Genomic DNA, 14,087 nt, shown 5'->3' with positions numbered 1-14,087 from the left:
AAAGTGATATATTATCGTTGTCGGCAGCACATCTCCCTGTGTAAACAGGTAGATGTGCTGCCGACATGATAATAACGTATGGGGACGAGCGATCGGAGTAACGACCGCTCATCCAATTCATATCTCCTTGTGACAGGAGCAAACGTGCGGCGATCAATGATGTCTCGTTTATCGGCGCTCGCTGCACCGGCCGATTGCCGGTCAGTGTAATAGGAGCTTTAGGCTACACTCACACGAGCATGACAGATGTACAGGTGTAAAAAACACGCGTAAACCTGTCCGTGTGGGTTGCATTTTTGCATCAGTGTGCTTTGCGCGTGGCGTATGTTTTTCACGCACTTGCAAGCCCTTTTTTTTTTATATATATAATTGATGCGTGAAACACGGACAGCACACGGATGTGCGTCCATGTGCTGTCCGTGGTTTTGATGCATCCATTGATTTCAATGGGCGACTAGGCACGTGAAAATGTACAAATATAGGACATGCAGTGAGTTTTACGCAACGGACACTCGCTGCGTGAAATAGCCCCATTGAAATAAATGGGTCCGTGTGCTGTGCGTTGTTTCAACGCACAGCACACGGACGACAATCACGATCGTCTGAATCGTAATCTGAATGTTTTTTATTGTTGTTTGATTTTCAAGAACAAAAAGCACAAAAAAAAACAGGAGCGGGTCCAAAACACGGAAGAGGTGCAAATCTTTCTATTATAGTTTTTCTCTGTTTATGTTCCACTCCTGGTTTTGGCTTCCAAATACTGAAGCAAAATATTGACCAGAATACTGATGTGTGAATGAGGCCTAACACACATAAAAAAGGTGTTAACATGTACCTAAGTCCTGACAGCAAAGGAAAAAAACAAACATAATGATGTCACATGCAGTTATACTGTACACATGATGTCACGGTAGGGAGATAAAGCAATGATGTAAGAGTACAGAATTAATGTAAAAAGTAATGCTGCAGAGATGGGATAATGCACATAGCACGGGTAACCATGGGTCTCCATAGTAAAACTTACAATGGGGCCACATTCAATTTTCCATGCCACCTTCCATAGACATCACTACCTGCACCTTATAGCTAAGCGTAAATGGGCCCCCTTAGTTGTTGGGCCGCATAACAGCGGCTTTGCCTTCTACCCTGGTAGTTATACCCTTTAGGGGCAAACGCAGGGTTTTTTAAAGGCGGGTTTTCAAATGCGTTGGTGCCCTCTATGGAGACAGCAAATTGCCCCCGATTACTTTACCAACTTTCTACATGAATGACATTGTACACTTTTACATACGAGGATTTCGGGGTTAGTGATAGTATTCATATTGTACTCCTGGTGGTCTAGAGTGGTTTAGCAGTTATACCCAATATCTCCAGTGGTCTAAGGTAAAGAGAGAGTATTGATATCCATTATACATGGTGGTTTTGGGTTAATGTGTTATATCTCTGGAAGTCTATGGTTCTTTAAGGGTTAACACTTAACCATTTATTGTAATTATATAATATTATATTGTTTAGACTGGTGCAGGTGTTAGTGGTGGTCTCAGGCAGAAAGTATACCTAGAATTTTATTTTATTTAACAAATAGGTCCAGAATTCTTATAAAGGTTGGGGCTTCTTTGATAAAGAGCTCCAAATAACTTCGTTCCCTTCACACATTCAAAGTGCAACATGATAAAATTCTTGTCTTCCTGCAGCTGCCACTAGGGGGAGCTCACTGCTTAGGGATTTTTTTTACGCTCTCATTGAACTCTATAATAAATTAATATGCAGTGAGCTCTCTCTAGTGGTGGCAGAAAAACTTTCAGCCTTCAACTGGATTTTTTTTCCTGATCTGCTTAGAAGGGGGTTTTCAGGCAATAGAAAGCCCCCTTTCTCTCCAAGTGTGCTCCTGCCCATAATATTAAAATTGTTCTCCTAATTCTGACTTGTACAGCTTTGATCTATATAAGGGTACATCTTAGGCTTCGTTCACATCTGCGCCAGGGCTCCGTTCCGTCGGAAAACGAGCCCTGACTGACACAAACTGAAACTAAAGGTTTCCGTTTCCATCACCATTGATTTCAATGGTGACGGATGCGGTGCCAATGGTTTCAGTTTGTCTCCGTTGTCCAAGGGTTCCGTCGTTTTGACGGGATGAATACCGTTGTCGACTGCGCTATTCATCCCATCAAAACGACGGAACCCTTGCACAACGGAGACAAACTGAAACCTTTGGCATCGGATCCGTCACCATTGAAATCAATGGTGATGGAAACGGAAACTTTTGGTTCCAGTTTGTGTCAGTCAGGGCTCCGTTTCGATGGAAAGCTCCGATGGAACGTAAGAAAGGAGCCCTGACGCAGATATGAACGAAGCACAGTATACTAATTGATTCCTGTTACAGCAGTGTAAATTTTTAACAATGTAAGTGTTTGATAAGTGTTAGGACTTACACCACAAATTACACTTCTCTATGCGCATTAGCTAGTGTTTGAATACTGAACTAGCACAAAATCCATGATCAATTCTAAAAAGTTAAAAAAAAGTGAACGAAAATACACTCCAGAAAAAGTAACATTAATATTTTACATTAAAAATGAAACACAATCTAATATTATCAGCTACATGGGAAATGAGGCTAGGGATTTGGTTTCACCAGCACAATGTGTATTGCAGTCTGTTCATTGGAGCTGAAAGTTTTGAAACTGCTCTCAGTCCTGATAATACAAATAAGATGTCATCTTAAAATATTAATGTATGTGGGTGTTGGGAAAATTGTTTTGGGTTTCACAAGCAGCTCTCTCTCTTTTTATAAAGTGAAACCTAATCATATTACCTGCATAGTCATGGAAGAACGGAAATGTAGAGGAGCGCCACCTAGCTGCAGATTCTTCTGTCCGGATTCTCATGGCCATTATACGGCCACATATTTGTGTCTGTATTACACAACACCCAGACCCCCCACAGTTCTACTGAACAGGCCTAAGGTATTACAAACATAACAGTTTTGTATTTAACTCTGGGGTGTATAGTATAGTGAAGGCCAGGTCATCTTGGGGTCCCATTGCAAAATCTGGAATAGGGTCCTAGACACTTATGGCGGGAGAGCTTGTGTTCAGAGCCGAATACTCATACATACATATATATATATATATATATATATATATATATATATATATATATATATATATACATACATGCGTACAGACATTTAGAGAGTATTTTTTTTTTATCGCTCGTGATTCACATTGTTATACTTTATTGTATTGAGAAGTACAAGAGCGTAAATATTTTCTGTATACACACAATAGAGCGAGATAGATATGCAAATGTAACCATGGTGGGAACATAATAAATGTCACCAATTGCTTTGTTTGCTGATAGCTAGAAGATTTTTATTGTACATTGGGCAGTAACTGGATTGTATAGGGAACCAGAAGCTGCGTGATCACGTGGTCGGTACATGTGAAACAGGTGCGGCATGTTTTGGACCAGACCCTGCTTATATGAATGGATTTTACTGATCCCCTGTTGACAGAGCCAATTCATTGAGAAATGGCATTCATAGAACAAAAGATCAGTTTAATGTCCTCATGGGTGCAGCTGTTGTTTTTTGTTCCTAAAATGATTTTAATTGTTTATTGGGAGTGCAGATGAAAGCAATGCAAATAGTCCAGCACATCATTATTGTGGCTGGTGGAACAGCACAGAGACTTCAGTACCAACACCTATTCAAAGCTACTGGGCATGCATCTCAGACTTGGCACCCACCTGTATAGAGTTGAAGAGCAAACACCCAGCAATGTATTCTGTCTTGTTCAATGTGTCTCCTTAAGATGGACATACTTAAATGTACATAAAACGGAACATAAAAACAATCCTGCAAATTATTAAAGTAATTGTCTGGTTTAGAAAAACCATTTTGAAATACGCATAAGACCGTTCTGAGTTACTAGAAGGTAGACTAATAGAGGCTACAAACATTCTCTCTCATTCGTTCTCTGGAGATCCCAACACATCCACGGTCATACAATAATTATATGGTCAGCCAATGATTTAATTGGGTACCATGTAATGTTTTATTTCTTCTGTGGTGGCACTGCAGGGAAATTAAGCACTTGCGGTTGGGTTCCCCTGTAAATTGCAGCTGATCGCTGGTGGTCCCAGCAGTGGAACAACCTGTGATTAACTTATTTTATGGAGACATTCCTAAAAAAAAGGTATTGTAAAAAGTAGTCAACTCCCTTAAAGGGGCTGTCCCACCAATAAATATCATAATAATTGTATAGATAGGAAAACAAATTATAATGTTTGGAAATCACATTGTGTAAAAAAAAAAGCAAACGATAAACGATCCAGTGAAGAGTTATGACATTTACTTACATGGTAAGACGCCACCTGGTGTTCAAAGTGTGTAGCAATGTGCACATCCACATACTGAGTTGAGTGCTGGTGGACACACATGCACCGTCACTCTACCCACAGCCTAGTCTGTATAGTGATCAGCCAATGGAAATCGCTTTCTTCCCTGCTTGACAGGGAAGGAGCAGAGCATGGCAGCATAGCTGAGAAGGCTCCTTCTGCAGGCAAAGTGGCAAGGGACTATATTGTCAGCTGCCAGAGGGGGAAGGAAACTGATTCTGCTCAGACTCAGGTGATTGTCTTTTTAGCCAAGTTCATACAGAATTCGACAGATACAAAAAAATCATAGCATGCTCCATCAGACACATTGCTGCTAGGGGAGAATATCTGTGTAATACAGTGCCATATGAAGGCACCATACAGTGGCACACAGAGGATCTGTAATACAACCAAAAATTGACATAGTTGTGACCTTTTTGATTGCCAAACAGAAGAATTATTTTTTTTTGCTGTGAGTTCTTTCAATTTCTGTAAATGCTGGACCTTTTGTTGTATAAGTCACATCAGAATAAGTATTCATATATAGAGCCTATTATAAGGAAGTAAAATCCTGCTTCTGTTACTTTAATCTTCATTCTCATAGATCGCTATCTTCTAGTGTCTTTTTAATGTAACATTGACATATTATATAGTACTGTATATATCGCTTCCAGAGATATCCTGTGGATATGCCATAAATGTCCCTGATGGGAAAACCCGTTTAATGGAAATTATTCCTCTGCGTGACTTGTACACATTTATATGAATGTTCATATTCTTGAATTATTTTACAGATATTAGGGGAAAGTGAGGTTATTTTGTGCAGCAAGAAGCAGAATTATAGACATCAGTAAGACTCATGTATAAAAAAAATACTAGTGCCGCGTCACGTCATCATTTTCTATATAATACAGGACATATTTCTCTTATCTATATCACTGGCATGTATCTACCACCCAGATGTTAAGTCTCATGCACACAGGCTGTAGGGAGGCACACGAAGTCCCTGCGGTCCTACGTGGCGCCATTTTATTTGGTTATTCTATCCTTGAAGCAATGCTTCTAGGTGAGAATAGTTTCATAATACAGTGTTCGATGGAGCATTCATACATAATTTGACAGAAAAAAACCCTGAATGAAATAGTAGAGTCCCATAGAAGTATAAGGGCATGTTCCCACACACCGGATACGCTGCAGATTTTATGCAACAGAAAATCTGCAGCAGAATCTAAAAAAATACACATAAATCTGTCACAGAAATCCATAGCAAATACTGAGTCTTTGCTGAGCATACTGCTGCTGAAACGCTGCCACAGAAGTTTTACATGCAGATTTAGTGTTAACTGGTTCCCGACCGCTGGCTGTGTTTTTACGGCCTGCGGTCAGGGTCCTTGAAACCCGCGCCATAGACTATTTACGGCGGAGGTTTTAACTTGCTGCCCGAGCGATCGGGCAGCTGAATGTCGGGTCTTCGGATGTCAGTGACTGCCGGGGACCCTGAGGAGAAGATAGAAGCAGCTTTCACTGCTTCTGTCTTCTCCGATCACTTGTACACAGCGCTCAATGAACGCTGTGTATAGGAATAGAGGCAGCGGCCGCGCCGCTGTCTCTATTGGTCCCGGTGTTCATGTGACTGGTCACATGATCGCCGGGTGCTGTTAGTGACAGACTGCTGCTGGGTCCTACTAGACCCAGCACAGCCCTATTAGTGACAATCGTCACTATGAGAGGGCTGATTTCCCCTGTAACTGGGGCTGCTGTGCAGCTCCAGTTACAATGGAAAAAGATGAGAAAAAAAGAGAGAAAAAAAAAAAAATAAAGTTCCCCAATGATCTTTTTTGACCTTTGAGGGACAGACCATAGTAATAAAAAAATAAAAGTAAAGTGCAAAATTTTTTTATAATAAATACACATAAAATACCCACCCCCAAAAAAAACATTCCCCCCCCCCCCCGCCAATCATTGTCGTAACACTAGCCCTGACCCAATTACCCTAATATAGATATGTAATATATTAAAATTTCCGGTAGACAATGCCGATCACAAATAAAAGGTCTATTTTAGGGTAAAACTATGTTATTACCAAAAAAAGTAAAAAAGCTTATTTTTTTACTATGATTTTCAAACTTTAAGCCTAAAAATTCTAAAATAGCAAAAAGGATGTGTATAAAAATGATAAAGTAAACCTGCATTGTCTACGGAAAAAACATCGCAAAAATCACGTCGTTAGCCCAACAAATAAAAAAGTTATAGCTGTTTAACTAATGAGTGCTAAAAAGGGCTAAACGGTGTCTGGTCCTGAAGGCTCAAAATAGCAAAGTATATGTGCACCTGCGGATTTCCAGCATTTTTTACTGCATTTCTGCTGCATAAATGCTGTATAAACCACAACAGAATTTATGCTTCCCATTGCAGTCTATGGGCCAAACACGCAGCATTTCTGGACAGAATTGGCAGCATAAATTGACATGCTGCGGAATTGAAAGTCGCACTGCAAAACAATTTCCAAACGACTATTTTTTTCCGCAACGTGCGCATGACTGTTTCTAAATACGCCACAAAAGTCGCAACACTGGGCTTTCTGTCTGAATTCAATGGGGAAAACCTGCAACGGAAAGTCAAAAAAACGCAGCATAAATTGTCATGCTGTGGAATGAAATTCCGCACCGCAGGTAAATTTATTAACACTTATGCTGCTTTTTTTTCCGCAGCGTGGGCATGAGATTTTCTGAATCTCATCCACTTTGCTGCTTCTGTAAATGCTGCAGAATTTCCGCACAGAAATTCTGCGGCGTTTCCGCTACGCGGGAACCCGTCCTTAGGGTGCCATATTATGGCCCTGTGCAACTTAGCGGTTGTATGCCGCAGCAGTACACTCACGTGAATTTGCCCTTACAATGAGAATCCTCCAACAAGCTCAATGCTCAATAACAAGTGATTCGTGTATTGAAGTGAAATAAATTGTTTTGGGTTGATTCACTTTTTCTCTACTTCTATTGCCAGACACATTGTGGTAAATAAAGTTCATCATTATCACTATATGGCTTTATGTGATGACCGTTACACATGTTTATAGGTATTTTATATTCCTTTTTTTGCTTTGCAGATGGCGACAAGACTGATCTCTCCAGTACTACCTATCCAGACATAAATATCATCACTGGGGCACTGAAGTTATATTTTAGGGACTTACCGATTCCAGTGATCACATATGATATATATTCCAAATTTATTGAAGCAGCAAGTAAGTGTGCAGGGTCATTGTTGCTCTGGGCAAAATGTATACAATGTGTTCTGCCCTGAGGGTGGTGCTTGACACAAGGTTGTCGCTTTTGAGTTATTTGAATCCATGATTCACGCACCGTCAATTACACATCGGTTTTGCTGGGTGTTCCTCTAATTTCATTCATAGATACAGTATTACTAGGTATTTGTTATTAAGGTGATGTTTGTAGACCATTCATTGAATGATAAGACTGTCACTAAACTCTGTTCCTTTGGGTACCTCCTGCTTGGCATCCTGGAGTAGAACTAGTGCACTTTGTCCCTGAACAGCTGATTTGGCCAATGTGTGAACAGAATTTGCCAGTTGGCTCCCTGTGTGTATTGATAGTAAGAACAGTAGTCTGCATTCTGCTGTAGAGCAAGATAGACAGAAAAGGATATACCAGAGGCATAACAGTCCCATTATGACAGGACCCTATCACGTACACACACATATATATATGTGCAGACATGAGGTCATGTGACCTTTATGTCTGCAGGTCCTTTACAGGACATACACAATGCCGTTTTGTGTTTTGTCGCAGGATTTTGCCGCAATTTGCAAAAACGCTTTGTACTTGGGGCGGCCATGGGCCCCCTGGGAGCCTCAGCAATCGGGCGGCTGCCCAAAATGCCCAATGATAATCCGCCATTGCATTAGATAGTTGGCCAGTCCTGCCGAAATCACTGGGTTCATCAGACGGTCATCTGATGGGTATCGGCACCTTTAGGCTCGATTCACATGATGCGTATTACGTGCAGTTTTGCCACGCGTATTTGCGTGCGGCAAATCAACAGTGTAATATAGTATCAGCATAGTCAATGAGATTCCAGATTTCAATGAAATGTCATGTACACGCTGCAGTATTTTTCGGGACGGAAAATTACCTGCGGTGCGGATTTTAAAATCCGCAGAATGTCAATTTATCTTGCATTTCAGCTTGCAAATGCTATCTGCCTAATGCAGAGGAAAATCGCACCAAAACCCGCAGCATGAAAACGTGCCGATTTATGCATCAAAACGTAAAAACCACACCGAAAATCGCAGAAAAAAATCTAACGATTAGGTGCGGTTTTTACCTGCAAATTTCCTGCGTATTGCTGCAGTTTTGGTGCGTATTTTCCACAGCAAAATACGCAACATGTGCATGTAGCCTCAATAAGCCAATAAATTAACCTCACCGTTGGTATTTCTATAGATCATGGTACGGTAGATGAAGTAGAGAGCGATGAGAATGTAAAGATCAATAGTTATGATTATGAAAATAATCTGTTGTAAACATCTGTTTGTAGAAGTATCCAAACCAGACGAGAGATTAGAAGCGATACATGAATCACTGATGCTCCTGCCTCCTGCACACTTCGAGACTCTTAGATACCTCATGATCCACCTAAAAAAGTAGGTATCTTTAAAGTTGACTGGATAACACTGAGTGATGTGACATGGACTGTAAATAAAGAAATGAAGCAAGAGGCCGTATAACAAATTATCTGTAACAAAACATAAATACATTCCGTAAGATTTCCGTTTTATTGCGGAATCAATAGCGTAGTCGACTTCTCTATTGATTCCGCCCAAAAAACTGAAACCTTATGGATTTGAGACAAACGGAAACCATTAGCAATGGAAGCATTACCATTGAAATCAATGGTAATGCAAACGGATAGCTATGGTTTCGCCTGACGGAAAGTTCTGACAGAACGCTAGCCCGACGCAGATGTGAACGAAACCTAAAGGCTATGTACACCTTTGAAATCTTTTTTTTTTTTTAAATAATAAAAATGTCTATCAGTGTGATTGGTGCAACTTTCAAAATACTTTTTATTAAAAATAATTTTTACTTTTTGAGATGCAGTGCTAAGACCTGAATCCGTCAGGTCCGCTCGACTGATGGGTTCAGTGAAAGCGGTCCGGATCCACCTGTAATCGATCACATCTAAATTATGAACTTAGATGTGATCGGTAACAGCTCGATCCTGTGTGTCAGAGACACGCAGGACCCACTGACACTGAACCCGTCAGTGCCGCTGACTTGACAGATACAGGTTTCAGTTCTACATACAGCTGCTCTGTATACAGAATACAAAGCAGCTGTATCTCAAAAAGTAAAAATAATTTTTAATCAAAAGTATTTTGAAAGTTGCACCAATTACTTATTGTAAAGTTTTTACGGACAATTTTGTTGAAACAACAGACAATGCCACATGCAAGCATGGACCAATCTCAATCTCATTATCTTGCCAATTCTAACCTTCCCTTTTAAACACATTTTTGGGAGCAGACGGATGACTAGTAATGAACCTTTTTTTTTTATACCAGGATTGTCCTTTTTCAATAACATTTTAAATACCTGTTATACTTGATTTCAGGGTTACACAGAATGAGAAGGAGAATCTGATGGGGGCAGAAAACCTTAGTATTGTCTTTGGCCCGACACTGATGAGACCTCCAGAGGAGAATGCCATGACATCCTTAAATGACATGCGGCACCAGAGACAAGTTGTGCAGCTATTGATACAGAATGAAGACGTTTTGTTCTGAACATATGAAGGATTACTTTTTGCGGTTATTGCTTTAGACAACCTGAAGCAGCAGAAAGATTCATAATAACAAGTTCACCAGCTGAACTTTAGTATCTGTTGCACCACAGATACAGCACATGCCAAATGTTTCGATGTAGCATATGTCTCATAGACATATGAACATATTTCCTTCAGAAAAGAGGAAGATTTAGGAAGATAGTCCAGCCAAGATGTTTCTTTGTTTTTTTATTTAGCCTTTTAAAACAATTTTAAAGAAACATGAGTCCTCTTATCATAGTGATTTCCAACCTGCGGCTATCCCGCTGTTGCAAAACTACAACCTCAGCATGATTGGAGTTATAGTTTGGCAACTACTGGTGATCTTCAGGTTGGAGATCACTGTCTTATCCTCTAAAAAGAAAGAATACAGTATTTTTGGTATAGCATTATTCATACATATCTATTTCCTGCACAGTCTTGTATATATTTATAGATGAAGTAGTAATTGTTTACTGAGTGGTCCCACTTTCTCAAACATACCAGTCAATATTGAAAATTACTCTTTTCTTAAAAATATTAAATATTTATTGCATCCACTGATTTATTTATGTAGTTATTCAAACTTAACTGCACCCTCGTAACTTCAAGGACAAATAATTGTTATTATGACATGTCTTTACATAGTTTATTTCTCTGGCAGTTTAACTTCTTGACATGTTTGGGTGACAACAATTTAATGGGAATGTATCATGTATTTAAGTTTAGTTTAATACATTAACTTTAAGACTGTGTTCACACAGCAGATTTTGCTTGGCGGGTCCCGCTGTAAAATCTGCAGTAGAATTATTCCTGCCGTCATCAGGAAGATTCCTACTCCCATTCACTTCAATGGGGGGTTGGGGCGGAATCCGCCCGAAGATCGTCAGGACGCTTATTTTGTCCGCTAGCTGAAAAAGCTAGCAGGAAAAAGAAACGTCCGCCACCCATAGAAATGAATGTGAAGTGGAATTTTGCAGGGGAATCCACCGTAAAAATTCCTCCGTGTGAACATAGCCTAAAGGTTATGGAAACATTTGAATGATTTTGTTTAAATCAATGTATTTTTTGATTCTAAGCTTTTTTTTTTAAATTGACTGTTATTAAAATGTTTTTTTACTTTTTACGATACAGCTACTATGTATCCAGTATACATAGAAGCTGTATTGTTCTCTCTCAGTCTAATCCATCAGTTCAGCTAAACAGACAGCCGGCTGAGATAGAACGATGCATCTATGTATACAGGATACATAGTAGCTGTATCGTAAAAAGTAAAAAAAAAAACATTTTAATAACAAACAATTAAAAACATGCTTAGACACAAAAAATACCTTGATTTAATCATAAAAAATCAGAAACCTTTAAAGCGGTGTACATAGCCTATAAGTATGTAGAACAGAAATAATTTAGATAGATTTATCAGTCTTGATAAGAAACAAGCAGGAGTAAGATGCAACAAAGTTATTCATTACTTAATAACTTTGTCACATCGCTGGCTGTCCGTGCGCCACTGTATGAAATCTACGCTAGCCAGGTGCTGGCGTAGATTTCCGCTAAAATTTACGCTAGTTTCGGACCGTGGGTGACATTTATTTTTTATTTTTAAACCTTCCCAGGGGCGGAAATATTGGAGGCCTCCTATTGTCTCTCTAGATAGTTTGGCAGGGTGTTTGTGCTCTGTGGTAAATTGAATGAATAAGAGGTAATTCAGATTTATTTCTTTTAATAAGGATAGTCACAAAAAAAATTAAAACCTGATTTTAACCATGTCATTTTCTGGTGATACATTCCCTTTAAAAACTGCGCAGGCTTGGCCACAACGCCATTAATTTCTATGGGGCTGCCAAGCACTATATCAGATAGAAAGTGAATGAAGAGGTGGCTGAGCAGACACGCTACCACTTCATTCATATGGGACACACAGGGACGGCCAGGAAAGTCCCATTGGTTGGACCCCCACTAATCGGATATTTGTCACCTATCCTGTGGATCCGTGACACATATTGATTATGGGAAAACCCCTTTAAGGCTTTCCTTCATATATTTCTTCTGTTTAGACTGCAAAGTACATGCAAAATCTTCATCAAATCTGCAGTGTCAAAAAGACCTAAAACTTCAAAAATAGCATTGTAAAAGCCTTAAAGAGGCTCGGTCACCAGATTATAAGTGCCCTATCTCCTACATAATGTGCTCGGCGCTGTAATGTAGATCACAGCAGTGTTTTTTATTTAAAAAAAACGATCAATTTTGACCAAGTTATGACCTATTTTAGATTTATGCTAATTACTTTCTTAATGCCCAACTGGGCGTTTTTTAGCTTTTGACCAAGTGGGCATTGTAAAGAGAAGTGTATGACGCTGACCAATCAGCGTCATACACTTCTCTCCATTCATGTACTCAGACATCGTGATCTTACGAGATCACGCTGTGCTGTTATTTACTCACACATTAACTTTACTGAAGTGTCTGGAGAGTGAATAGACATCACCTCCAGCCAGGACACGATGTCTATTTACACTCCCGACACTTCGGTAACATTTGTGTGTCACTCACACAGCACATTGAGATCACACTGTGCTGTCATTTACATCGTGATCTCGTAAGATCACGCTTGCGGTCATTAAGTCCCACACAAAAGTTACCGAAGTGTTGGGAATGTGAATAGACATTGCGTCCTGGCTGGAGGTGGTGTCTATTTACTGTCAAGACACTTCAGTAAAGTTAATGTGTGAGTAAGTGACACAAGTGGGTGAGATCACGCTGTGCTGTGAGTACATGAATGGAGAGAAGTGTATGACGCTGATTGGGCAGCGTCATACACTTCTCTTTACAACGCCCACTTGGTCAAAAGCGAAAAAACACTGAGTTGGGCATTAAGAAAGTCATTAGCATAAATCTAAGATAGGTCATAACTTGGACAAAATTGATTGTTTTTCTAAATAAAAAACACTGCTGTAATCTACATTATATATAGAAGATAGGGAATTTATAATCTGGTGACAGAGCCTCTTTAAAATAGCTTTTAAATGTATGATTATTGTCAGATTATTTGTGTCTCATTTAGTCAGTGTCCAGGAATACATAATAGAGTTAAAAGCTTATTTGGTGAACACCAACCACACTCTTCTTGCAGGACTAATAACTAAATTAGCATAAATAGATTTCAGGAAGATATTGAAATGCAGTATTTTGTTAACATTTCAATTTTGAATTAGATCCTACAAGTTTTGGCCATGCTTCATTGACATATGCAGAGGACAATGTAAAGAGACATTAGTTGCTGGATATCTTTCCTGTTAATTTAATATTGAACCATTAGCACTTTTTTCTTCATATAACTCCTTTTCCAGTCCAGTTGATATTTGTTTTTGTTGAAGTGTTTATGTATTTGTTTTGTTCCAATTTACAATTTTCTTGGAAAAAAAAAAATAAGAAACTGTAAAGTGAGTGGGGTCTTGTGATTTGTTTTTCTAGAGCTTTCTGTTTACACAGACCATGCTCCACCTAAGCTTCCCTCGCCCTGAGGACCCGTGTCTAAGATCAGAAGGCTACATTTTTGTAAATAATGCTTTCCTAGCCTCAATTGCTGTCACAGTGTTGCCAACAGTGTTTTATTTCCCTGAGACTAGTTTTGGACTCTTTAAATACCCAAGTATTTGAGCCATTGGACCTCTACAGTTGCATTCATAAAAGGGGTTGAGAATGTTGGGTAAATATTTGATAAGGGGGACCCATCATGAATAGCTCGATATAGAAAAAATAAAATACAAATAAGGACTGATTCACATGAACGTTAAATACGTCCGTGTGACAGCCGTTGAAACAACGGCCGTCACACGGCCCTATGTAATTCAATGGGGCCGTTCACACGGCCGTTGTTTCAT

General features: G+C 39.5%; 1 protein-coding gene across 3 annotated transcripts in view; it reads left to right on the top strand.

Annotated features, from left to right (window-relative positions):
• Window positions 1-11,286, top strand: part of CHN2 (chimerin 2) — a 274,266-nt gene extending 262,980 nt beyond the window's left edge. For all 3 annotated transcript variants that reach the window (XM_075828623.1, XM_075828625.1, XM_075828624.1), the window contains 3 exons: window positions 7,487-7,624; window positions 8,938-9,043; window positions 10,015-11,286. In XM_075828623.1, the coding sequence (XP_075684738.1) occupies window positions 7,487-7,624; window positions 8,938-9,043; window positions 10,015-10,186 (416 nt within the window). In that variant the 3' untranslated portion in view covers window positions 10,187-11,286. The remainder of the gene's footprint in view (window positions 1-7,486; window positions 7,625-8,937; window positions 9,044-10,014) is intronic.
• Window positions 11,287-14,087: the final 2,801 nt, after the last annotated feature.

Source organism: Rhinoderma darwinii, chromosome 5 (genome assembly GCF_050947455.1).
Source record: "Rhinoderma darwinii isolate aRhiDar2 chromosome 5, aRhiDar2.hap1, whole genome shotgun sequence".
NCBI classification, from domain to species: domain Eukaryota; kingdom Metazoa; phylum Chordata; class Amphibia; order Anura; family Rhinodermatidae; genus Rhinoderma; species Rhinoderma darwinii.
Note: the sequence above shows the minus strand (reverse complement) of the source record. Positions and strands in the feature narration are given on the sequence as shown.